Genomic DNA, 25,415 nt, shown 5'->3' on the forward strand with positions numbered 1-25,415 from the left:
CAGAACTTGGCTCTGCCTGGGCCGTTTTTTCCTGGAAGGCAAGCCCGAGATGCGCAGCACGGCTTGTGACCGGGCTTCCTCACGTAGCTTCAGCTGCAGTAGCTACTTTGAGTTGCTCTTGTAACTGTGACCGTGTCTGTCAGCCTATATGAATATAGAATGAGATGCCTTTTTTGACATCTTGCTTTGTGAAAAATCCTTGACATTTACTCAGGAAAATACATTTTTTTTTAAGGTCGAGTCTTTAGGCATTTGCTGTTGAACAGAAGACGTTTGAACCTGTGCCTTCTGGAAAGCCTTTGAGGCACTACTTTTAAGAACTTGGCTTTTATCCATGGGATTGATATTTATGTAACATTTGTATGAATTTTTTAATCTTAAGCAAGTACTTAACTTCAAGGATGCAAGGTGGTCTGTGTCAACCTGCTTGTGTTCTTTGAGGCCTTTTCACTAGGACTTGATTTCTCCAAGCAGACGGTTCATCCCTGTTCAGCGGGCTGTGCTAGGCAGATGAGGCTGACATGAAGGATCCCAGGCCCCCGCAGAAAAGCTCCCTCTCCTTAAACTGTTTCATGTTGCAGAAACTGAGGAACAGGGAGTGGAGCAGGGTCTCTCAGCAGGTCATCTTTAGGCAGAGTCCCTGGTTCCCACTGGCATACATCACCTCCTAAGCCCTGTTACAGCAAGGGCAACCTGTTGGATATGAGATGTTTTGGGTGAATTAATCGCTCAGGGTAACCTCTGGGGAGGGGAAGATGAAGAGCTTGCTCTTTGCGCTGTTCTGTGAGATCAAAATCCTGATGTCATCTATGTGATACGTGTTTTTCAGCTGGGAGGCCTGGGCAGCTTCCTGGAGTCCGAGCAGCGGCTCCCAGGACCTCCAACCCACCGAGCAGCAGCGCTGCGAAGGCGAGCAGCATCCCCTCACACCCAGCTGAAGGCCCAAGGGCAGCCATCCTACCGGAGCCTCCCAGCACCTCCAGAGCCGCAGCCAGCCCCGGGCGGCCCAGCCTGCCCGCTCCCCCTCCGCCGCCTCCTGCTTCCAGCAAACCTTCCCTCACTTTCCCCCCTCCTCCCCCTCTCCCACCTCCGGCCGAGCGCCCTCCCAAGGGGGTCTCCCCCAACGCTGCTCCTCCACCCCCACTCCCACCTCCTCAGGCTGACAAACCCACCAAGTTTCAAGGGGGTGCTGCACACTCGCTCCCCGCTCCTCCTCCTCCTCCTCCGCTGCCCCTCGTGCCCCCCTGCGGGTTTCCCAGCAGGACAACCGATTTCTCCGCTGCTGCTTCCTCTCCACCTGAAGGAAGGGACTGTCCACCTCCCACACCACCACCACCACCTCCTCCTCCACCCCACACGCACTCCTTGACCTCAAACAGGCTCTCCTTTCCACCCTCCCCAGCCTTTAGCACAGCTCTTAGCACTGCTGACATGCCCCCTCCACTGCCCCCCAAGTCTCCCCACCTGCTGTCACAGTTCCATAAGCCAAGCAGTATCCAGTCCATGCCGCTTCCTCCCCCCCCCGGCCTCCCCCAGCCCCCAGGGATGGTGGAGACCAGGAAGAAGAGACCTGGCCGAGGCGCAGGTGAGAGCAGGACGTTCGGAGAAGGGAGGCTTTTTTCTCTCTTTGGCCAGGGGGGGAAATTGCACTGGCGGCTGGAGAGGATGAGGGGTGAGGATGAAGAGCACATGTAGCAGGAGGGTGAAGTCCATCAGGTGGGAGGAATACCTGCAGGTCACATGGCGTCTAACGAGCGTGCAAGACACCAGGCTCTTCTTACTGCTGGGCACACATGCCGTATAGTTCAATGTATGATTCTTGGAAGCAACATGGTGATTGGTGAAAGCAACATTTTAGGACCGCTGGGCTGCTTTTTGCTTTTGTGTTGGTGTTGATGTGTCTCCAGCAGTGCAATGACTGAGCTCAGGAGTGGTCTCCTAACAGTCTCAGGTAGGACAGCAGAGTGTACACCACCATGTCTGCTGGATCTGCAGCTGCTCGAGTGCCAGCCTACCCATGACATCCCTCTCCTGCTGTACCCATGCAGGCTGGAGCAATATTGGCAATGGCTGGGAAATGTTAGAGGAGAGAATAAAACACAGACGGGGCAGCTACAGCCGTAGGTGAGCAAAAGCAAGTATGGATGCAGCCCTCTGCTCTTCAACAAAGAGGAGCAGCCAGTGCCTCCCGTGCCCAAGGTGGTTGGGCCAAAGGTTTCGCTGACTACTTGGGCAGTGGGGATATTAGCTAGTGTTTCCTTGAGCAGATGGTAGAAGGAACTTCTATCAGACTTCTCTGATATAATGACAACAATAAAAAAAAGAGCCTAAATCTGTGTGGGTTTGAGAAATGGAGACAGCTACTTAATAAGGAACATCTGAAGAGAATGTTCTGTACCCTGTGTTTTAGCAGCCAGATATCAAGAGAAAAAATTACTGGTTCCCTTTGACAGCCATGGGGGAAAGGCCATGTGAGTACAGCAGATCAGGTGCTTCGTGATGCTGATTAATGCTGCTCAAAAACTGCCTGATGAACTGTTATTTTATCAAGATGTCTGTTTCTCATGGTGGTTCAACTTTTGAGGTTTCTATATAATTAGCCTGCGTTTCTCTTGGTGATCTAGGGGGAGAAGCAGTTTTGAGAGGCTGCTAACTTGGAGGCCTTGGGCTTCCTCCCCCTTACACAGTTACTGTGGTAGGTCTGCCCAGAAGATATAAAATTTGACGGCTCTTGCAACTTCTCAGTGAAATGCACAGGAATAATAGTAATTCTACTGCGTATCTGCCAAAGTGTCAGGAAATGATTTTCTTTTAGAGATACCATCTAGTGTGGTTGATTTTTTTGGTGTTTTTTTTTTTTTTTTCTTAAAGAAACTGCTTGTTCTTGTGAAAGTGAAAAGATAGTCTTCCCCTCCAGACTGGGATGAAACCATACTTCAGAATGTCAGACTTTGCCTAGAACTAGAACTAGCAAGCCAGCTCCAATAGTGACTTAAATTTAATACTTAATGCTATAAATCCATGGTCAGGCTTGACAAACAGCAGTTCTGAAGCTGGGTAAGTTTGGCCCAAATATTGCATTCCTTCTACACTGCCTCTGCATTTGTGCAAAGCTTACTCTCAGGTTTTTTAAGTCACGATGATGTTTATGTGCCAGTCTGCTGCTTCTTTTTAAGGAACCGGTGCTGGGAAGCTAGTCACACCTCCACAGCCACCAGCAAGATCGCCAACAACTGAACTTACGAGCAAGTCTGGAGTCTCAGCCTGGGCTACAGCTCATGACCCCTACCCACCACTTAAAAACGGAAATATGCACATCATTGGTAATATAATCTAAATTAGATCTCAGCCTTAGTTCATAATTTTAGTACAAAAGCCCGTGCATGTCTTGGACCTCAAAAACTCATTTGAGACTTTCTCATGGCAATAACAGGGTAGTTAGTATAACTAAACCCGTTAGAAACATTTTTGTACAACCTTATATAATGAGAGAAAATAAAGGCTTTTTTGCAAACGTTTTGAATCATCCAGTAGACAAGAAACGCATGTGCTATCTGCAAAATTATTTCAGGTTGTGAAAAGTTGTTGTAGCGTGCTTCTATTACTATTCTTAAAACCAGTTCATGGACATTTAGTAGCTTCAATCCTACAGAGCAAAGACTGCTAAGAATTATTTTTGTGGTCTGATGAATTGGCCTTTCATTCTTGCTTATAGCTAAATGGCTTGAAAAACCACCTAGGAATACCTCTATTACCACAATATTATCAATGCAGAAAACAAATGACGGCCAGAAGCTTAACTCTTTAGTTAGTAGCAGGCAGTGTTTGCAATTAAGCCAGACACTCGGACGGCTCACAGAAGTACTCATCAAGATTGCTTATATGGAATGAGCCACTATCAATTCCGGGGGAAAACAAGTCAGTATTTTTAATTGAAATTACCTGTGGCAATGTTTATGGTTTTTTTTTTATTTTTACATATCTCTCTAACAGTGACTAATGTTTATTTCCCTGAAATTTCTCAGATGACTTCGAATCTAAATTCACTTTCCATTCTGTGGAAGACTTTCCCCCACCTGATGAATTCAAGCCATTTCAGAAAATATACCCCAGCAAGATAGCTAGAGGTAAGTGTGTAAACATGAGATGGTCTGATAATTATCCAATAGGATTAAAAACACGGAATTAAAATAAGGAACAGAAACCAGCATTAACGTGAAGAACTGGGTTGCTAGCATAGGCACAGAGAGGAATGGGATTTGTTACAGTGGTAACAGGGACCAAAGATACTTAAAAGCACTTAATTAATTACTTCAAAGTCTTAGTAGCTAAAAATAAAATGATGTGGCTTGACACACAGCCTGTGTTCTTTAGATTGTTGAATTTGCAGAGCCCTATTAAAAGCAGTGATGTCACATAAATGGACTTAGGCAGCTACCGAGTTGGGGTTTTTGCTCATGGACTTGTGAAATCACAACAGAAAGGTGACTCAATCCATGTCTTCAATTGTGTGTTTTGATTTAAATCCTGTGCATGGCGTTTTACACACCTGAATAACAAAGGGACTTAGTAGCTGAACCTTGTCAGGAAAGCAATGAATGAACAAACCTTGCTTTCCCCCCCCAGCTTAGAAATTTGGCATCAGGTGTTTGTTGCAGGAGCAGAAGTTCATCTATCCAGCTTTGAAAACTGGTAGTTGAAGGTACCAAAAGTTCTCATGCCCATATTCTGCTTTTTATAAAACCCAGCCTTTTCTGTATTATTAGATCAACTATTTATCTCCAGCTTTTCATTAAGTCTTTTTTGGTTTCCATGCCAAGGTACTTTGCATGACTTTTCACAGCAGCCTCAGTCAGTCTAAATTGTCTGCTGTATGATCTTACAAAAGATGGTTTTGCTGAAGGGCTACAGAGCATGAGCTATATATATAGGTATATGTAAGGGCAGGAGATAAATGTAGCATCCCTGATGTAGAACTGCATCCGAAATACATATCCAAAAAAATACATCTGTCTCCTCTGATTAAACCTGTCCTATCTGTTTACAGATCCCTCTAAAAATCCTCCATTAAGAACACACGTGAGATGAGAAGAGTCTTCTGATCCTGTCTGGATTAATATTAAAAAAGAACAACATGAAGATAACATATAAAACAGAAGGGGTCCCCAATACAGTGATAGAGATTATATTTGAATTGCAAGTGCTGCAACGTTAACATTTCTACAAACTGGAAAAGCAATCTAAATGACGCTTTTTGAACTGGGCTACATACTACAGGAATGCTACTACAGGCTTTTAAATTATTGTATATAGGTGGATATTTTTTAAGCAAAGCAGCATAAAAGTTAAATTCTTTGTAGTGTTGAAACGATACTTATTCTTATCATGCTGACAGATGTTACCTCAGAATACTTTTTGCATTACGTGCCTGTAGTTCATTTTTTCCCTCTTCAACCATCATTTTTAATTTTTTTGGAAATTCTCCAGTTATTATTGAGACATTTTTCAATGAATTATCAGAAACTAACGTGCTACCATTAGTCCCTTTGTATGTTTCTTCACTTCTTCTATTCTGCCTGTCCTCAGATTGCATCAGAATGTCACTTTGATGAACAGATGGGCCCACAATCCTTTTCTCATCAAGCACGAAGAGGAAAGAGATGACAAGGAGCTGTGGCTGCTGTTGAGCCTCCCTCCTATTGGTTACACATCCTTATAGGATAGCCTCTGAAGAAGCCCAGCTGGGTAGGGTGGTCATGGACTTGACAAAGAAGACAGAACTTTTCCAAACTGAAGGAAAAGAAAGTTGTTCTACTAGAAGGAAAAAAAAAATGGTGTATGTGAATATACATGCCATGAAGTATGTATGTAAGGGGCACGTGTCTTGTATTTTCCTGCTGGCAAAGTGGGTATTTACGTTTGTGTGACAGACTGTCTTTACCCAGCAATTAGGAGGCCTTTGGATGAGGAGTCCAACACCTAAATTTTGAACAGGCAACTAGAGCTACTGTCGTTCAGCCAGCGCAGCAGTGAGGATTCATTGTCCAAAATACACCACATGGAACAAGCAGTCCCCAAAGTTGTTGTTCCCTTGAATAGAGTTGGTTAAAAAAAGTAACAGCCTAGCAGTGGACAAGACTTGAGCTTCTGCTTTTAAAATGCAGCCTGGAGTAAGGTCTTTGGATCACAGCTGTTCGGATCTGATCATAAGATGTCTATTTCCGGCAAGAATTACCCTTATTTTTGTGCATTTCACTGCATTAAGAGGAGTGTTGCTAGCAGGTTGAGGGAGGTGATCCTTCCCCTCTGCTGTGCACCGGTGAGGCCACACTTGGGAGTACTGTGTCCAGTTCTGGGCTCCCCAGTACAAAAGAGACATGGACATACTGGACAGAGTCAGACAAAGGCCCACTAAGATGATGAAGGGACTGGAGCATCTCTCCTATGAGGAAAGGCTGAGAGAACTGGGACTATTCAGCCTGCAGAAGAGAAGACTCAGAGGGACTCTCATCAATGTGTATAAATATCTGAAGGGAAGGTATAAAGATGGAGCCAGGCTCTTCTCAGTGGCACCCAGTGGCAGGACCAGAGACAATGGACACTAACTGAAACACAGGAGGCTCCATCTGAACATGAGGAAATACTTTTTCACTGTGGGCGTGACTGAGCACTGGCACAGGTTGCCCAGGTACGCTGTGGAGTCTCACCCCTTAGAGATGGTCAGAAGCTGTCCGGATGTGGGTCCTGGGCAACAGGCTGCAGGTGGCCCTGCTTGAGCAGGGGATGTTGGACCACACGACCTGCAGCCATCTTTGCTTCCCCCATCTTGTAGCTTTCCTGGGTTCCTGCACTTGGGTCACAACAATGCCACGCAACACTACAGGCTTGGGGAAGAGTGGTTGAAAAGCTGCACGGCAGATGGTTGATAGCCAGCTGAATGAGCCAGCAGTGTGTCCAGGTAGCCAAGGCAGCCAGTAGCATCCTGACTTCTATCAGAAATAGTGTGGCCAGCAGGACTAGGGAAGTGATTTTCCCCCTGTACTCAGCACTGGTGAGGCCGCACCTTGAATACTGTGTTCAGTTTTGGGACCCTCACTACAAGAAAGACATTGAGGTGCTGGAGCGTGTCCAGAGAAGGGCACAAAAGCTCGTGAGGGGTCTAGAGCACAAGTCCTGTGAGGAGTGGCTGAGGGAACTGGGGTTGTTTATCCTGGAGACAAGGAGGCTGAGGGGAGACCTTGTCACTGTCTACAACTACCTGAAAGGAGGTTGTAGCCAGGTGGGGGTCAGTCTCTTCTCCCAAGTAACAAGCAATAGGACGAGAGGAAACTGCCTCAATTTGCCAAGGGGAGGTTTAGATTCAAGAGTGGGAGAATTTTCTTCACTTATCAACCATTGAACAGGCTGCCCAGGAAAGTGGTTGAGTCACCATCCCTGAAGGTATTTAAAAGACAGGTAGACGTGGCACTGAGGGACGTGGTTTAGTGGTGGACTTGGCAGTATTAGGTTAACAGTTGGACTTGATGATTTTAAAGGTCTTTTCCAACCTAAATGATTCTGTAATTCACCAGCTTGCAAAAGGGCACTGCTGTTCCACGATGAGCCTGGTGCTAACAGCCAGGCTATTTACAGTTATGACATTAATTTATATAATTGCCATAAATTCCCCTCAGCTGCAGCTGTAATAACATTATAGATCACAGGTGAAGATCTTTCCCCACAGCCATACCTTTGAACAAAACTATTTGGAAAAGACAGGTAACTGCATCTTTACATATCTCTGCTTTTCTCTTAGTTCTTGCAACAGCTCAGTTGTGCTACAGCTCCTGCTCCCACACACATGAACGCTCATGGTGTGGAGATGGTGTAAGGGTGAGAATCTCTTTACCTGTAGGACTCTAAGAACGCATCATTAGTCTTTTTCTAGCCTATTATACCACCTTGCTGTACATCATGTGAAAAGAAAAAAAAACACTGATGCTTTGACCAATGCTTACTATCACTGTCATTATTATAGTTACTTGATAAATATGCATGAATATATTAATAAGCAGAGGTCAGCATATACATTGCTTTTCAAACAACTGGGAGAGTTTAATACTGCTTTGAAGAATATTTTGTTATAGTACTATTAAAGGTGACTTATTGTTGGTTCTCATTTGTTCTGGAACTTGTGTACTACTATGTAATAAGTACCTTCATAAGGATTTTAAAACTACTTAATGCTAGACTACGTGCCTGAAGATACCTAAAGGAGAAAAAAATTTACTCCTGTTTTTATTACGATTAGGGGTACTTTAGAAGTAAACAGCATTTTTCAGGGATTAAATTAGAAACCCTGTGAATATTTGCAAGCGTTGGTGAAGTGTTATTTCCATATATACTGAATTGTTCAAGATCCATTGAAGCTTCTGAAGTTGCTATTAGCTGGAGATAGAGAGAATCACACTGGCTGTCACCCCGCAGCAGCTGGTCCCAACTAGTCCCACTATGTCCTTCCACTGAGCCACAGCTGTGCTCAAGACCACTGGAAGGTTTAAGACCATGGGGGTGTCCGGTTTCTCAAACTCATAGGACTAGAGATTGCACTCAAGCATATTGCTGTAGCACAGTTTTGTGGATTGTTTTTTTACGTGTACTATGCAGGTGAAGTAAAAGCAACATACTATTAGAAAATTACTACCTGGATCACTGTGCTGAAAACAATTTATTAGTTCTGTCATATAAGCAGTTCCAAATAAGGACATAAACTCCCACACAATAACTGCAAGTGTTGGTTGCTTCTTTCTTAAGAAACAGACAAATACAATATAATATGTTTTTAGGAGGAACACCCTCTTCTTTCATCTTGCCTCCCTCCCAACTCTCAAAGGTTAGAGATCTGAGTTGTGCAAAAGAGCTGTGTGAAGTGGTATATCCTAATTTTTGCCCTCTGGATGGGGCAATCATTTTATCCCTGTTCTCCCCTTGTTCACAAATATCCAGATACTCATGTCAGAATTCAAAGTACTCAGCAAGCAACAGCTTTGAAGTTCAACATGATGTGTGTTAGTTAAGTATACTCTGATGAAGAGTATTTTCCATTCCAAAAGTGGATTTCATGGAAAACCTATTTACTTCAGTTGTGGGCAGTTGGCAAAAGCACACTGCTCTTCCAGCTGGCTTCATCCAGCACAAAACCCTCTGGAATGAAGTGTGTTCCTTGCAGCCCCTATTCTGGCTAGGCAGAGAGAAGTTTTAGGGTTTACTTGCCTATTTTCTCCTTCCCTTATCTCCATTTCCAGAATAGCTGGCACAGGAGCTGTTCCTGTAATAGAGAGCACAGGAGGAGTGTATTGTGAGCAGGAAGATTATTACGTAGGCCATAAAAGAAAATATCTTCATGCTGGTTTTCTGTAAGTGAAAAGGCCCAATGTTTTCTTGTCCAATTGCCAGTTGTCATACAAGGCAATACCAAAGTAATGGGTCTGAATGGAACAATTTAATAAAATAATTCTGGGAATGCAGAGTGCCAGTACGGCAATGACTATTTCCCTAATGCACAGCTCTTACAGTTTCAAGTTGAGGTGTTGCTGCCTTCTAAGGAGCTTTTATTTCCCCAGTAAAAAAAGTCTGTGGTTCTTCACCATCCCCTTCCCTGGACAGTGAAGCATTTTAACTCCATATGCTAACTTCCCTTATTAAAGGCATGAACGTCTTATCTGAACCTCCTGTTAAAAAAAACCCAACCATCTTCGCATGACATAGGAAGCAGTGTTCACTGGTTTTAATTCTTAATGCATTTGCCCAATCTCACTTCTACAAGAAGAAAATACATGAAAAGCAGGTCTGTCTGTAAGACTGTCAAGGAAGGGAAGCATGCTGCAGAACTGCACTTAATATAAGGAAGCATAATACAGCCATTTCTAAGCCTAACCAGTTGGATTGCCATACCCACCAGTAACTCACTGGTACTTCATGACTGGTGGTGCTTCGTGTGGTGATGCTCACCACAGAGATTACTAGGAACTGTTCAGCAGTAAAAAGGCAGAAAGATGGAGAATAGTCAGGTATTGATCAATGTCCAGCATCTATTCCCTAAAAAAATTCCAAATTTGTAGCTTGTGTATAAATATGACACTTTAATAATTGCATCCTAAGAGCCAATAGGTTATGTAGAGATGTCTTAAGCATCCAGGCTGGCTCTGCATTTTAGTACTCAGTACTAGAACGGCAGCCAGGTGCATTACCAACGCAAGCTTCCCTAAGTTGGGTGCAGGTGAAGGCAAAACTTAACCTGGGGGACCCAATTGTGATAATTTGTACAGGCATAATGTCAGATGCTGAGTTACTGTAACCAGATATGCCCATATGAGGCTGGTACAGCAAGGTGAAGAGCCAGGACTTACCTTCCTGTCCCCCTCATAACTGGGATTTCAACTCTACCATTCTTTGTATGAATTAGCAAGAAGAGAAAAATGCAAGTCAGCTTTGCTGCAAGCCTAGTCCTGAGGAATAGAGGACAAAACAGATTGCTTTCAATGACGATATGGCAGTTAGCCTTATGAAGTTAATCTTTGCTTTAATTGGTTGCCCAACATACATATTTAAACATTCTGTACTAAATTAGCCAGCATGCACACAGTAATTGGACCAGTCAGTGACTTTCTCCTTTCACTATATACATACACAAACAGGAACACCACAAGATTGGACAAAGGAAAGCAATTTGTTAACCGGATACAGCTAGCAAGTAACATTTTTTCCTCTAGAAATGTTTTTCCTGGAAATTCACAAGTGTGAAGACTTTCTTTCAAGGCTCGAAGAACTCTGCAGTCTTCCAGAGAAAAGGCTAACAATAGCCACCGTAGCTGAAATGAGATAAAATTCATTTAAAATCCATTCTGAGCAAGAGTGAAATTGAAAAAAAAAAAAAATTGCCTGCAATGTAGCCTAAGGAAAAGGAACTTTGGAGACAAATCGGAGCAGGTGCACTGAGGTAGAAAGGTGGCTTTGGACCCGATTCTGAACACCCTTAGCTTAGTGTAAAAGAGGAGGAGAATCAGAATCGGATCCAGCATTTCACATTCACTGAAACCTGGTACCAGAAAATCAGTATCTAAAGAATTGAAGTGTTTGCTTACTTTATTTGAAGAACTTCAGTTCTGTGTCAACACAGTCATAGAAAAGATCCACTACTTCAGCAGGATCCAGAACCTCTGTACGAGTAAGGATATCTTCCATTGCTTCTAAGCCTTGTTTTTCAAGCTCTAACATAATCCTCATCAGTTTCTGGCCTTTGTCCTAAAGGCATGAGACAACCAAACTCAATTAACCAGCAAAAAGGCGCATTAAAGTATTTTACTGTTCTCTTCTGTTATGGAGAACTTTTCAAGTATTATTAAAAACGAGAAAGACTTTTGAAGTACAAACTGTTTCTGTTAATAGTTTTTTGGATGGCTAAAAGGAACAGTGCTGGACACTTTATGCATTAAGAAAAATAACCAAAAAGGAGTTGCTAAATTTAAAGCAGGGAAGGAAGATGGAGTGAAAGATGTAGAGAGGAAAATGGTACAAGGCTTGCACACATGATGAAGATGTAAAGAGCTTCTTAAGCCTGTAAACCTGCAAACAGAACTATATGCAAAGACTAGAAGCCCTAAGGATTGTACAGATCATGGTATGTACATCTGTATCCCTCAGATCATCATCTGCAACATGATGATTAGATCTGAACTGCTGTGTGATGTAACAGCAGTAAGACTCCAGATCCCAGAGAAGGCTCTGTGTGTCATTCTGACTTCTTTTCATGTTTCTGGGCAGGAAATTCACTCCTGAAGGTGTCACTTTGTTTTATCCAGATGTTATTTAAAGTCTCCTATTTTTTTAATTATTTTTTTTAATGGAGAAGCACTGTTTGTTTTGCTTGCAGCTTTCAAAATTGAATTCCAGAAAAAAAAAAAAAAAGAGGCATTCAGAATGAGTGACGGTTCTGAGCTTTCCAGGATTTATACCAGCATTTGTGCAGAAAGAGTAGAGCACCTAAGCTAGGCTTTAGGCTCTCAGGTGACGAGTTTTTATAGCATGAACCCTGATTAAAAGCTGCATTTCCTTTTCTACCACAACTTTCGGTGTCACGCTGTGGGACTTTAACAGGCAAGAGTTCACAAGATGCTAAAATAGCTCTTCGAAGTCTTCCCTAAATCAGCATCTCGCACAATGCTATGGGAGCCAGCTGCACATTGACTCAATGTTACCACAGAGGCCACGGATTTTAACTTAAACCATTCCAAGGGATTAAAAACCACATCTAGCCAAAACTATGTTTAAATAAAGTTTGTATTAGCAAAGGTTACCATGGTTTCCTTAATCACTAATGGATAAGTCTGAATGCTGTTACAATCTCAGCAAGACTCTGACCTACCCAAATACACACAGAGGAAAACTGGAGAAAAGCAAGTCCTCTGTGGAAGTTCAACATGACTATGTGGGTCTTCCGCAAATTGCCCAACATACCAACACCAGCATGACTGGCATGCCCTGATGATCTCTCCCTGTTTTACTTTCTTAAAACCAGTTATCCAGTTTACTGCTGTAGTTGTAATTGCAAATGTCAAAGAACAGTTGCTGAACTACTTGCGCCATGACAGCAAAAGTTGTGTCTCAATCAGTTGGAAAAGCTGTACAGAATGTTCCCCTTCCTGCCTTTACTTATTCTGAAATTTATTCCCATAAGAGGTCTTCAACACTTTAGGTTTTTACACTGGAAGGTTTTCAGCCTTACAGTATCTGTTGTGTAGCACTGGAAAGCATCCTTTCTTCTTGCATGGCATTTTCAGTTAATTTTTACAAATTAACAGAAATGCATTAAACTGAGACTTGCAAAACTGTCACATCCAAATTTTTGCCTCAAGAAAAAACCCCTCAAACTATGTAGTTCTTAATCCAGCATATAATTTAAATTACAGCATTCCAGCCATCATCCTACCATATAATTCTGATACCATGTTACACTAGCATCCAGTGTTCCATGGTCACTTAAAAAGACTACATACACAATGGGTACAGAACAAACTAATCAGCTTCTCAGTTTGACTTTTCACCTTGTAAAAGTAATGGAGGAGAACAACACTCAAGATAACCAAAAAAACCTATGCAGAGTAGTTTGTCCTTCAGAGGGCGTCGTTATTCAAGCTAAACTCGGAAGGATTCTAAGAGCGTTCAGAGAATTTTTTTCAGTGAGTGACTTTGAAGTAAATCATGGAGTTCGGAATCTACATTTACTTCTTTAATTCCAGGTCCCACAGCTCTTACCTGATCATTCTCAAGGAGAGATCGGGCCCATTCATGTGCCTTGTACAATTCATGCCTGCGATCAGGTTTCTCCTGGAATCGAGGTATCTTTTTAGCAGGATCATCATTGCCAAAAGAAGGAGACTGTACTTTTGGTACTAATTTTACATCATCAACAAAAATAAAGGGTTTAAATATGGACCTGAAAGAAATGAGAATTACTGCTTGCAGTAATAAGAGAGATTTTTGTATATGTTATTGAAATGTTCACCAGGCTATTTTAAAACGACATACAGAACAGCATAGGTAATTCATCTACACTAGGCATGGACTAGGTTAGAGAGTTGGTACTGGTTGGTGCCATCTCTCCTTCTCCTCCAGGTTTAGTTTTCATTAAAATCACAAATACACACTTCTTGTGGAGCAGGGAAGATTACATACCTTGGTCAATATCAGAGGATTTGGCATATAACCAGCTGCAATTTAGAATCTTATATCAAGGAAGGGGAGGGGGGGAAGACATAGCTACCAATATTGTGACACTGCTCAAACAACTTCAACGCTGAGTTTGGATCTAAACTCCAGAAAGAGACAGACAGACAACAAAACCCCAGCAATCCAGGATTGTCATTCCTGAGAATCTGTGAGTAGGTATTGGCAAGTGCATGGAGAAACTGCCTTCCTCCCCTTTAGATACACAGAAAAACAGCACCCTGCACTCTGCAGTAAAGAGCTACTAGAAGTGCAAGACTTCTGCAAAACATGATTAGTAATCACTGCCTGCATACAGTCAGCAGGCTCATTGCTGCAACCCTCTTCGTCACTGTCACAAAGCCTTGCTGACTAAGAGTTTATGTGACTCACTAGCTGCACTTAAAATAATGCTTTTTTTAACGCATTGAGTGTAAAATAATGCAAGAAAGGCCTCTAAAGTTTTTTTGCAGCTAGATTCTCCACCTTTAAAAAGGACAGAAATCCCACCAAAACAATTTGAAGCCTTGTTCCTTTTTATCTCAAAGGATTTGCATGAAATCAAATAAAAGTTTTAGTAAGCAAGCTCAAACTTCATACTTAATCCTGAAAGTCTGAGTTGCATAATGCAAGGTGGGTGGAAAGTCCCTTTGGCATGGATGACCTCTATAGCCCTTGGTAGAACCTAACACTTACTACCACTCTTCTTATAGGAGTGACTGTCAGCTGTTCAAGGGCTCCATTTTTTCCTCCCCATAACCTCTTTAGCTCAATGCAAGTGGTATATCTCCTGAATAACTGCAAGTGGTTTAGTTTAAACTAAACTATAAATTTCTGTGAATCCCAGGTGGATTCTGTTTAAAACACAAGATAATTCATTAGGAACCCCAGTGCTGTGCCTTACCTTGAAGGGTCTGGCGTGCCAGTGAAGTAATGAACACAGGGAAAACTAGGGTCCTGAGGCAGAACAGACACTATGCTAGCTGTAGTAAGGAAAGATTCAGAGTCTACACAGACACCGCTATCCTTGTCACGCAGGACATCAATCATAGCTTGTGCAGAAACGTCACCTATATGAAGGGGAAAAAAAAAAAAATTCCTGGGTGTTTAATGGCTTGGACCACAGGTAAGGATTTTAGCCTGAACAGGCTTTGGCCTAATATGACCAGTGACACTCGACATAGACATGTCATAAATCCCAGTTAATAGTTTCTATTTAAACAATATAAACCCAGAATGAACTTGCCTAGCTAGTAAAAGAGAAGAGTAAGAAGCATTAATTAGGCATTACAATTGCTAAGGAGGGAGAAATGTCATTAAAAAGGTATTTTGCAGGAAGAAGGCCATCATGTCTGTAACATCGCTTTAGCAATCACTATGAACAGACTACTTAGGTAAAACAACCATTTTCCTCTGAGAGGCTACCTCTACCCAAGCCCGGGCAGAATGGGAGCACTTCTCATCTACTTCCATTAGCTCTCAAGTCAAAATTTTGAACGTCATCTCGCATTCACAGGTGTTACAGCAGCAGACCTAGACACCGAGATTTTTCTCCAAACCAGTATCTACAGGAATCCCCTGTTCTCATTCTGTTTCCTGCCTGTGTCTTACCCCAGCTTTCTCCCCATGGCACCTCTGTATTTTCTTGCATTAGCCCTTTGGCAGGTAGGGCTTCTTCCCCAGCAGCTTCTCAAACTCTGCACTGACTCACCCTTCCATGCCCGGGTGCGTCAATAGACCAGGAGACATGGAACAACCCCACAGCCTGCAATATTTGCATCCATCGCCATCTGCCTCTAGGGGCTCTGAGGCTTTTTAGTTCAATAATCCAATTTTTTTTAAGACCTTTCACCTATGGTCCTTCAGAATTACTGTATCTGCCTCTCAGACACAAACCATGTTCCATGTAACTCTACAGCCTTAGCAGGAACTCTGCACTGCAATAAATATTTCACCTCTACACTCCTCTTGACCTTTGCCAATGCGTGAAAATACTAACAATCTATTAAATTCACATCTGCAGTAAATGGCTTTTTATAAAAAGATTAATTTGTACCATTTTTCACACATGACAGAGCAGATACAAGTCTGCCATGCACTGCTGCAGGCTGATCATTTCAGAGCTCTTTTGGCTAGCTCCAGTGAACTTAAGTTTTGGTCTGGAAATAAACCCTTCCTTGGACTGAAGGCAATTGGCACATTGTCTGTTACGGTAACTTTGTTCTGCTCAACAATGAAAAAGGGACTTCAGTTTGCAACTGACTACCATTGCTCTTCTTTAAACTATGACCTTAATTCCTTCCCCAAAAGCCTAAGCAAACCTCCCAAAATGTAGAATCCATTGAGCTTAAACTTTCATACATCAGGCCAACTTTCATACATACAATTTCAGGCCATTTTAATTTGTTTTTTTAAATACTATTATTTTAGTAGTAGGTAGGGCCACTGTAATTACACCGAAGCACAAATGTAGTGGCACATCATGCACATCAGAACAACAATGAAGGACGTTATTTTATAATTGTAATCCTGTTTCAAAACCTTAAACTTGAGGGGAACATTAAGGGCTTCATCCTTAATTGTGGCAAGTTTAGGGACAGTCTTCAGTTCTGGTCTTCCCTTCCACACGGTTTACGTGTAGAGGTGTTCTCCTCAGTCACATGGAGTTCTGGACAGAATGCCTGACAGGAGGCAGTAGCGACTAAAAATCCCACCGCACACACTTTGACACTTACCACCTTGCTTTTCTAGGCTCTCCTTGCCAGAACAGCAGACTAAATGGTCATCAGCAAGAGAGAACACTTCAGAAAAATTGAAGTCTGAGTCTCCGTTCCACCAGCCTTGACTTCTCACGTAATTCCTTAGTTCAGGATGCTCAGCATCAATTTTTGTAGTTAATGAAAGCTGATTGCAAATGCATTTCACCCCCTCTGTAGAAAGGGCCACATATTAAAAGAAAGCATTAATACATTTTTTTTCTGGGAGAAGCTGGAAGGACAAGATAATTTCTATTAGGAAATAAATTAAACCATTGGTTAGGATGTATATTTGGCATGACTGCGTAACTACACATACACAGAATTACCAGCCACTGCAGGTTGCAGAAGTTTCTGTGCCCTGCTTAAGTATTTACACTGCCTTGGGATTAATAGTGCTATTTAGTCAGTAATACCAGTTTCACAATCTGTATTTCATACATTCTGACCATGAAGTAAGAGTGGTCTCCAAATGCCAAAGGCACCTGTCTGATCTTTTCTCCAATGGTGTATTCCACTGCCACAACAAGGCTTGAGGTCTGCCTTGATTTCAAAGTATATTTCAGCAAAGCTGCATTTAGTTTCATGACCCTTCTCTGCCCCTCAAAACTGAAAATTTAATTTGGAAAATGTTTTTAAAAGCTTACCAGTTGCTGTAAGCTTTGCAGTTGAAAAATAATTTTATTGCACGCAGGAAGATAAGTTCATATTAAACTTAATTTTAAATCTAAAATTTTAAGATGGCATGAAGTAAAAAGAAATTGTAAGTAACCTTCAGAGAATATGAAAGGTTTTTTTAATTTGCTTTTCTCAAAAATACCGCAGTGCTTATATCCATATATCTACAGCATGACTAACAGTGGCTGCTGCAGATACTCCTCAGAGAGAATAAAGCAAATGTGTTGGATGCCAGGGAAAGAGCTGATAAAGTAGATCCGCAAACTAAAATAAAAACAGACTCTGGAATTTGGCACAAACTTTTTCTTAAACAGAAACCAAAGTAGTATTTGTGAAAGTTATTAATACTGCCTTCCACAAAAGTAAGCTTGCTTTTGTAATGTTTCATGTATGCAAATTAAATGAGTAACAACAGTAGGAAGTTCTGTGCATCGTTGTGCAAAAAAGTCACTGTCATTCAGTTCTGACTTATAGTAGGTCACTGCCAGTTTGTTCTGATTCACACTTTCAAACAGCATACCTGTCAGGGAATTTTTTCTTGAGTGACAGGAATATTTGTGTTCGTATCAAGCTAGGCGAGCCACTCCTTAAGAGCTCTTTAAATAGTGCATTTAGTAACTCACGTAAAATAATATTTCATTGTTTTGATCCCCCTCAAAAAATGAAAATTTATCAAGCAAATAAATTTTTCCACTCATACTGAAGAACAGTAATAGGAAGGATTTTAAAGTGTTTATCCTTAAATTACTGTCAGAGTGTTGCTTGATAAACATTCACTATAACCTTTAGAGAACTGCAGCAGTAATGTTAGAAACAGAACAACTCTGAGGACGGTGTCAGGAAAAAAAATGCCTTCACACTGGGGGATGACCCACTTTCCCTGTTTTAGCAGCATTTGTGCATTCATTTGAAAGCTTAAGAGGCATCCTTATGGTTGCAAAAAAGAACCCCCTGAACGAAGTATGAAATATAGAGTTCTTACATAGCCAGCAGCCTTTCCTCCTGGCAGCCTCAGCAGGCTGCAGGAGATGGAAACTACTCTATCTGCAGCTCACAGGGACCTCCCGAAGAGAAATGCGCTGGTAAAAATCAGAACAGAGCTGCAGTATCATTTCAAAAAGCTGCAAGCAGCAGATGAAGGCAACGCTATTTGCTGGGAAGAAGGACACGAAGGCTATGTATTGCTGATGCAGCTAAAAAGGATAAGTAAAAAGCACTGTTCTTCAGATGTCGGCCAGGTAGGTCAACAGAAGAAGGCAGGTTGTCACCGCATAATCCTAGGAACCCCAGGAGCCAGCTGTTTCCCAGGATTTAGATTTTATCAGGACAACATCATCAGTCTTCCCTTCTCTATGTTTGGTATCTGTTGTGCTAGAAAACTTCCTCCATCTTGTAGGTATCTTTAAAATGCAAGCTTTGCTTGGTAAAACAACATCTCTGCTAAGGTAAGCTGATTCACATTGGATGGCATGAACTGACAATAGGCCATCACACAACATTACACAGCCTGGTGTTATTTCTTTGTATTTTCAACAAACCTCCCTCCTCCCCGTATCTGCTATCTCCTACCTTTCAGTGAAGGGGAAACAAAAAGAGAATTGAACAGATCTGTCATATCTCAAAGCACAGATGATAAAAATCCTCTTAAATTACCTTAATTTTTAATTCATTCAAATGTGAGAAGATTTTAAAAAGCTCTACTCGTATGAAAATAAAAATCCCTTCAAAACTAAAAACAACAACTGAGAATAAATTAAATATACGCCTTAGACAATAGTATTGTATTAAGGCAGCACATATTTGCTGGCAAAGTTTTATTAAAAGTTCCGCCACCAAGCCAGCGAAATCTATAAGTTAGTTTGGCAGCTCCAGCTTCACACATACAGAAAAAGAAACCACCTGCAAGTTTAAAGAGCAGAAAAGTATTGTTTTGCAGTATCAGATAAGAAAAGGGGATATGAGGGGACTGTATCTGTTGCAGTAAAGCAATGAGCAGCAGCCCATTCAATCTACCACCTAACACAGGCTCTTTTCTCAAAGCTATTGATGCTTATCCTTCCCTCTTAATATTTTAGATTTGTAAGTAAAACTTTGGGCTTTAACTCCATCAAAAAAAAAAAAACCAGTTGACACATTTCAAATAGTAAATAAATCTGGCAACATACAACACTTACCAAAGATAAAAAATTAAACATTATGATTAATACATAGCTTAAGTATACAGGTAACAATCTCCAGCTTCACAGAAAATGCTAAGTTACACCAGCCAATGCAAATCAACATTTAAAAAAATAAGAGTAGTAAAAATACAGAAGGTTAAAATCGATGATTTAATCAAACACTTGCATAAATTAGTCACTTATTTAAACTCAGTGACTTTAAGACCAATTCTTCCAAGACAATTCTTTGCAGCTATTTATAGTAAGAGAGGTTTCCTGTGAGTGATAAACTGACCTGTGATTTTTTCTGCTGCCCAGTACTTTCCAGAAGTCTCCAGTATCCAGGCTTCATTTCTATCCACAATCAAAAATGCACTTTGGAAAGTATGGCATGAACTCCCATCTTCATAATAATTTCCACCTTGTCCATGCTCTTCCAACAGAGCAACTATTACATCCAATGCTTCTTTAGCTGTTGCACCTCTTTCTAGGCCAAGCCTAAAAGAAAAGGGTAACACAGGGATTCAGACAGACATGTAACAGTGAGGTGTCCAGAAGTTATTCATTTTAAACATTAGCACTGATTTGGTTCTAAAATACCGAAGTGCGAGGTATGCCCAGTGTAAGAATCCTTGCTTTAATGAGTTACTAGAATTACCAGATGAGATATTAAGTTATTTGTTTGAAGTCTTTCTACATTGGTTCTTTATTCTCAAGCCTATCATAGTTGGGTTTTAGTTTGGTTTTTTTTTTTTTTTAAAAAAGAGTCCAATTACCAACCAATGGCCTCAATTGCACTGTAAACATGCAACGTTCTATCTTCTTCCCCGCCAAGCGGAATGAATTTGAAGGACAATTTGCAAAGGTCTTTTTAAAGTAACAGTTGTATGCAAGTTTACTTTTCTGTACAGAAGAGTGGGAAATTGCAAATTAATATTACCAGAGATCAAAAAATGGTAGGAGTATTCAGTATTTCAATATCTCTACAAACTCTCTTTCCCAGTGCTCCGATATCTAATTGGCCACAGAAACTAGATGTATGTTATCCCTTGATGCATATTGCACGCTATAGACAGAAGCATTTGTGCACAGTCACACTTCAGTGTTCCTGCAGAGGCTTCCCTCCAAAAAAAACATTTAACAATTAAACACCAGACACAGCTTTTGTCTGAATTGAAAGTAACCATATGTCTAAACCAATATTATTTTTAAAGGAAGTTTGAGCAAAGCAAGGGTTATTTTAGGGAAAAGTAAACTGAGGCGTGTTACAAAATTGTATGGAATGATGGCATCCTGCCTTGAATAAATGGGATTAAATAATCTGGGATTAAATAATCCCTTGAGATAATTTACAGCCCTAATCAAGTCAACAACGAAAGCAGTAACCAGAAGAGTCCAAATCAGACCCGTAAACGATTCCACTGGTTCCAAAATGCAATTACTGGAAACAAGGAAATTATTTTAAACAGCGGCATATCCATGCCTCCATCCTTTTGGAGAGTTACCTGGATCAGTCCAAAATTTCCTTCTGTTGGTTATGTCACCTTAATATTCTGACTTTCTCTACTAGCTCTATGGACAAAGTTATTTTGACTGATGGCTAGTTCCAAGAAATTCACCTTTTAAATTTAAGTACTATGCTAGCCCTTTTTCATTTCCCTAGAAATCATATGACAAGAAAACACTACTTCCTCTTTCTTAAAAACTAGAGTACACATATCAAGTCCTGATAACTTGAATATAAATTCGTTGATCTAAATACTTTGCAACCTGATCTCCACACTGGGCCTGCTTTGTTAAATAGTTGGCCATTATTAGCCTTGTTTTAGGCTGAATTAGTGAAAGCAGTGTTTTCATCTCTCTGAGAAGCATCTATTTATCACTTAGTGGCAAAAGAGAGCCAACAAGAATTTTAGATTCTAACTTATAGTGACAAAGTCTTTCCCTCTCGTCTTGTTTATCTTATTAGCTGAAACTTGTTTCGCATTGTTTTCTCTGCTTTTAGTCCCTATGCATTTTATGTTATTCCTTCATTCTTTTCATCAGTGGTGCAATCGCTTTTTCAGAGCGATACAGAGATGCCGGTCTTAGCACATACCACGGACATCATTCAAAAACCAGTCCAAAAGCATGTCTTATTTATTCCCTAAGAACAACTCCAAGAGCTGTCACTGCCACGGGTAAATGAAAGGGCTGAGAACTACCTTGATGAACATATAGTCACTAGATCCAATGATAATCTACTCCCTTCTCCCCAATTTATGAGCAAAAGGTTATACTTAGATCAAAATCTAGCAAGAGACATAACGTCATGTTAAAACTTTTAATAATGCCTCCCTGAAAGTTTCCTTCTGAGATGGCTGTAGTCTAGATTTCTCTATCAAAACTACAGCAGAGATTCAGGCTGAAGTAGTATCTTTTAGATCATTTTTTTGTAAATGGTTCCAGTGTTACATTTATTTTCATTTAACAAAGGCCTAGGCTCTGCTCCTGTTTGGGTGCTCCTATCTGTCAGTCACAAGGGACAGCAAAAAACAAAGAAAACAGAAAACTCACCCTACACAACCACCATACAGCTCATCTCCACAAAACTATAGTGGAGCATCAGCATCAGTGTCGTGGGTAACCGCAGCATAACCCTCCCACTAACACATTTTGGAGTACCCTTCAAGACAAGCTGAAAGAAAAGTTCTAAGTCACTTCACCCACAGATGAGAGCTTGAATTATTCATTAAGAAAATTTCAGTGACTTAGTACAATCCACTGCCTCAGCACCTCCAATGTGCTATCACAGCATACTATAGCCTTGTCAAAACAACATTATCTTAAGCTTTTCAACATCACATATCAGTTACAGTTGCAGACTTTCCAAATGAACTAACTAACATACGTAATGATGACATTCTACTTTATTCAGTTTTGATGTCTCTAAGGAAAGAAATCAGTAAACAAATTAATACCCTTTTAAAGAGCATTCTTGACTCCCTGCCAAGACTGGCATCTCTGTGTGGCTCTGAAAAAGCGACTGCACCAGCAAATTAAAAGAACAAAGAAATAATACAAACACACAAGGATTAAAAATTAAGACAACAATGCAAAAATAAGGTTGTATTTTACAAGTTTCTTCATATATACCTTTTGTATGATAACGTTGCCCTGTTCTAACTGTATCAGCATAAGCAAAACAGTACGCCACCTCTTCATATGAATGTACTTCCCTAAGTATACAGGTGCTTTATAGAGGCAACTGTGCCTCAAAAACAAACACAACTTCACCATACACTGAGGAATATCTGATAAGCTAATCAATGCGGCAATACTGGTGCAGCTTTCACAGACCAGCTTTTGAATAAATCCCTAGAACAGAAAAGAAGCATTTCTTAGGAATTTATGCTGGAACCTGTTTTTTCACATTTTTTTCTGTCTGTTGTGACTAGGTTCACGTTATCCATTTAAATAAACTCGGATGGGGAAGAGCACATGCGGATTAGGACCAACTTCTACCCCTCAAGTCAATCACACAAACTTTATTCATTTCTTAAGAATCATTCATGTGTTCTGACATGCTGCAATACACTATCAAGCTACACAAATCTGTAGATGTCTGCCTTAATCCTCAGATACAGCAGTATACTAGGTGTATATACGCAGTATACTAGGTAACTATACTACAGTATACCAGGTAACACAGTTTTCAGCCATTAAGCCAGCAGCCAGTTACTAAACAAGCTAAAAACTTTGTGAAAGACATCTTTACTGACATCCATTGTGATCTTTATTGAAAAAAACCACTTTGTCTATGAGGTTAAGGGATGAATTTTCAGTTTCCTATTTCAACAACAAAACATGCTGACTTCAGAATTACACTACCCTGCTGAAAGATGCCTCTGGCCTGTTTAATGCAATGTGCTCTCACAACACCCATCTACAGCCTTTGCCCATGTTAGCTGACTTTTAAATCCTAACTGAAGAGTGACAATTCCAGATGAGTTCAAAGAAAGCGGAAGCCTCCTCTATGGAAAAAGAGTAATCACTTTAAGAGAATGTAGAAGCAAACTCTTAAGGGAGCCCAAGCATTCAGGCAAAATTTAATTCTACTACCTATGACATTCCCAGGTTGATAACTCTTATGCCTGCTCTGAAGAACATGTTTTCATAAACCTTTTAGCTTCTTTTGCAAGCAGCTAGTCATACATGCACACACAGAATGTCTGTCTCCATCCTTCAGCTAAGATCTGACACAGATGCAGAAGTCCAACGTATACATAGGTGTGAGAAGAATTTGGCCAGCAGAAATGTGCATTTCTTAATCAGGCTTAAAATGCCTCAGTTTATTTTTATTCCAATAAATCCTGAGCAATAGAATTAGTCTGTTCTGCAGATGGGTAAAAAGAGGCAGAGCTGGTGCCAGCTGCTTCACTGCAGCCTATATGATTGATTTTGTGCTTGGTGGCTCTCTATTCTATGAGGTGATCCAAAACAGACAAGCATAATGCAACTGGCCAAGTCTTCACAGTAAGAGAAGGAATCATTTTGGGCTGGAACAAGAGGCAGATGGTAGTCTGCAACACATCTCTAGTTCTTGCCTGAAGCACTCTCTGCATTTGAGCTACAGTCAATTTCTTACAAAGAGAAGAAGGAAGAGAGGGTGGGTAATATCTACAGGTGATGATCACTCCTAGTTTACGACCAGTTTTTCCTTATTTTGATACCTCCTGATTCACTAGTGTGGGTAAATCTAGAGCTGCTGGATGACATACATATTTGAATGCTCAACAGTTACTTTGACCCTGCAATAACTGAGACCAAAATAAGCAGAGCTCTGCATCTAAACCAATGGTTTGTTAAAGTTTCAAAAGGATGGCAGTAGGAGGGAAAAAATAAAGGTGAAGCTTGGAAAGTCACCTAACATATCCCTTTTATTGACAAAAAGGACTGTTGTGGTTTAACCCTAGCCAACAATTAAGCTCCACGCAGCCGCTCACTCACACCACACACACACTGCCCCCACCCAGTGGGATGGGGGAAAGAATCGGAAGAGTAAAAGTGAGAAAACTCATGGGTTGAGATAAAGACAATTTAATAAGTAAAGCAAAACCTGAGCACGCAAGCAAAGCAAAACTAGGAATTAATTCACTAATTTGTATTGTCAGGCAGGTGTTCAGCCATCTCCAGGAAAGCGAGGCTCCACCACATGTAATGGTTACTCAGGAAGACAAAACGCCATCACTCCAAACATTCCCCCCTTCGTTCTTCTTCCCCCAGCTTTTAAGAAGCTACATTTTCTTAGAAGAGCCCCCGAGTCTATTCAGTCTCCCTTGACGCAATTAAACTCACTAGTCCTCCTAGGTATAGCTTCTCCACAGATTCCTTCAGTAATACAGAGCTTAGAGAAAATACCAAAGAAAAACGTAACACCAATTCCCTCCTGATTTTCTCATTGGTCAGATCCTATAAATCTCTGATGATATTTCCCATTTCCACTGCATTCTTTCCAACTGGCTTACATTCCTCTTGATTTTTGGTAGCTGGAAACAGATACTGTATTTCTGCAGAGACATTGTTAGAGAACATTTACAATTACAGTTTCAGGCAGCTATACACCTAACAACAATTTCATCTAACTCGTGCTTCCCAGCTTGCTTATGAGAATACCTTCTAAGGTTTTAATACCCTTTTAAAAGTCAAGGTATCCATTTCCTAGCCTCTATCCATAATATTTGTTAACTCATTACAGGAGTAAAGTAGTAGAATGGTGAAAGGATTTTTCTTGACTAACAGTTACTATTGCACATTTATCAACTCCTTGATATTTAAGTGGGTTTTCTCCCCTTCAGGAACTGAGGTTAGGTGGTTTATAACAACAACTCTTTTTAACTCTATGAAGTATTGCCACAAAATTTAACCTTTTCCAGTCATCCAGAACTTCTCCCATCTTTCACTAGTTCTCAAGAAAAATTAAAATTCACCTGAAACTGGTTCAGCCTGCTCATTAAGTACCCTATGGCAAATTCCAGTAGGATCACTGGGTCTAACATTGATTTGCTTAAGTAAGCAGTTGCTATCCTGTTCCATAACT

At 40.9% G+C, this 25,415-nt stretch overlaps 2 protein-coding genes across 10 annotated transcripts in view; one reads left to right on the top strand and one right to left on the bottom strand.

Annotated features, from left to right (window-relative positions):
• The window catches only part of WIPF3 (WAS/WASL interacting protein family member 3), a 38,809-nt gene extending 30,273 nt beyond the window's left edge, over nt 1-8,536 (top strand). For all 7 annotated transcript variants that reach the window (XM_063325098.1, XM_063325100.1, XM_063325099.1 and 4 more), the window contains 4 exons: nt 830-1,585; nt 3,177-3,323; nt 4,026-4,127; nt 5,048-8,536. In XM_063325098.1, coding sequence (XP_063181168.1) covers nt 830-1,585; nt 3,177-3,323; nt 4,026-4,127; nt 5,048-5,088 — 1,046 coding nt within the window. In that variant the 3' untranslated portion in view covers nt 5,089-8,536. The remainder of the gene's footprint in view (nt 1-829; nt 1,586-3,176; nt 3,324-4,025; nt 4,128-5,047) is intronic.
• Nucleotides 8,537-8,692: 156 nt separating this feature from the next.
• The window catches only part of SCRN1 (secernin 1), a 40,808-nt gene continuing 24,085 nt past the window's right edge, over nt 8,693-25,415 (bottom strand). For all 3 annotated transcript variants that reach the window (XM_063325106.1, XM_063325107.1, XM_063325104.1), the window contains exons 4-9: nt 19,632-19,834; nt 16,479-16,673; nt 14,648-14,813; nt 13,294-13,474; nt 11,124-11,283; nt 8,693-10,850 (exon numbers count right to left, since the gene is read on the bottom strand). In XM_063325106.1, the coding sequence (XP_063181176.1) occupies nt 11,125-11,283; nt 13,294-13,474; nt 14,648-14,813; nt 16,479-16,673; nt 19,632-19,834 (904 nt within the window). In that variant the 3' untranslated portion in view covers nt 8,693-10,850; nt 11,124. The remainder of the gene's footprint in view (nt 10,851-11,123; nt 11,284-13,293; nt 13,475-14,647; nt 14,814-16,478; nt 16,674-19,631; nt 19,835-25,415) is intronic.

This window comes from Chroicocephalus ridibundus, chromosome 2, assembly GCF_963924245.1.
Source record: "Chroicocephalus ridibundus chromosome 2, bChrRid1.1, whole genome shotgun sequence".
Taxonomy (NCBI): domain Eukaryota; kingdom Metazoa; phylum Chordata; class Aves; order Charadriiformes; family Laridae; genus Chroicocephalus; species Chroicocephalus ridibundus.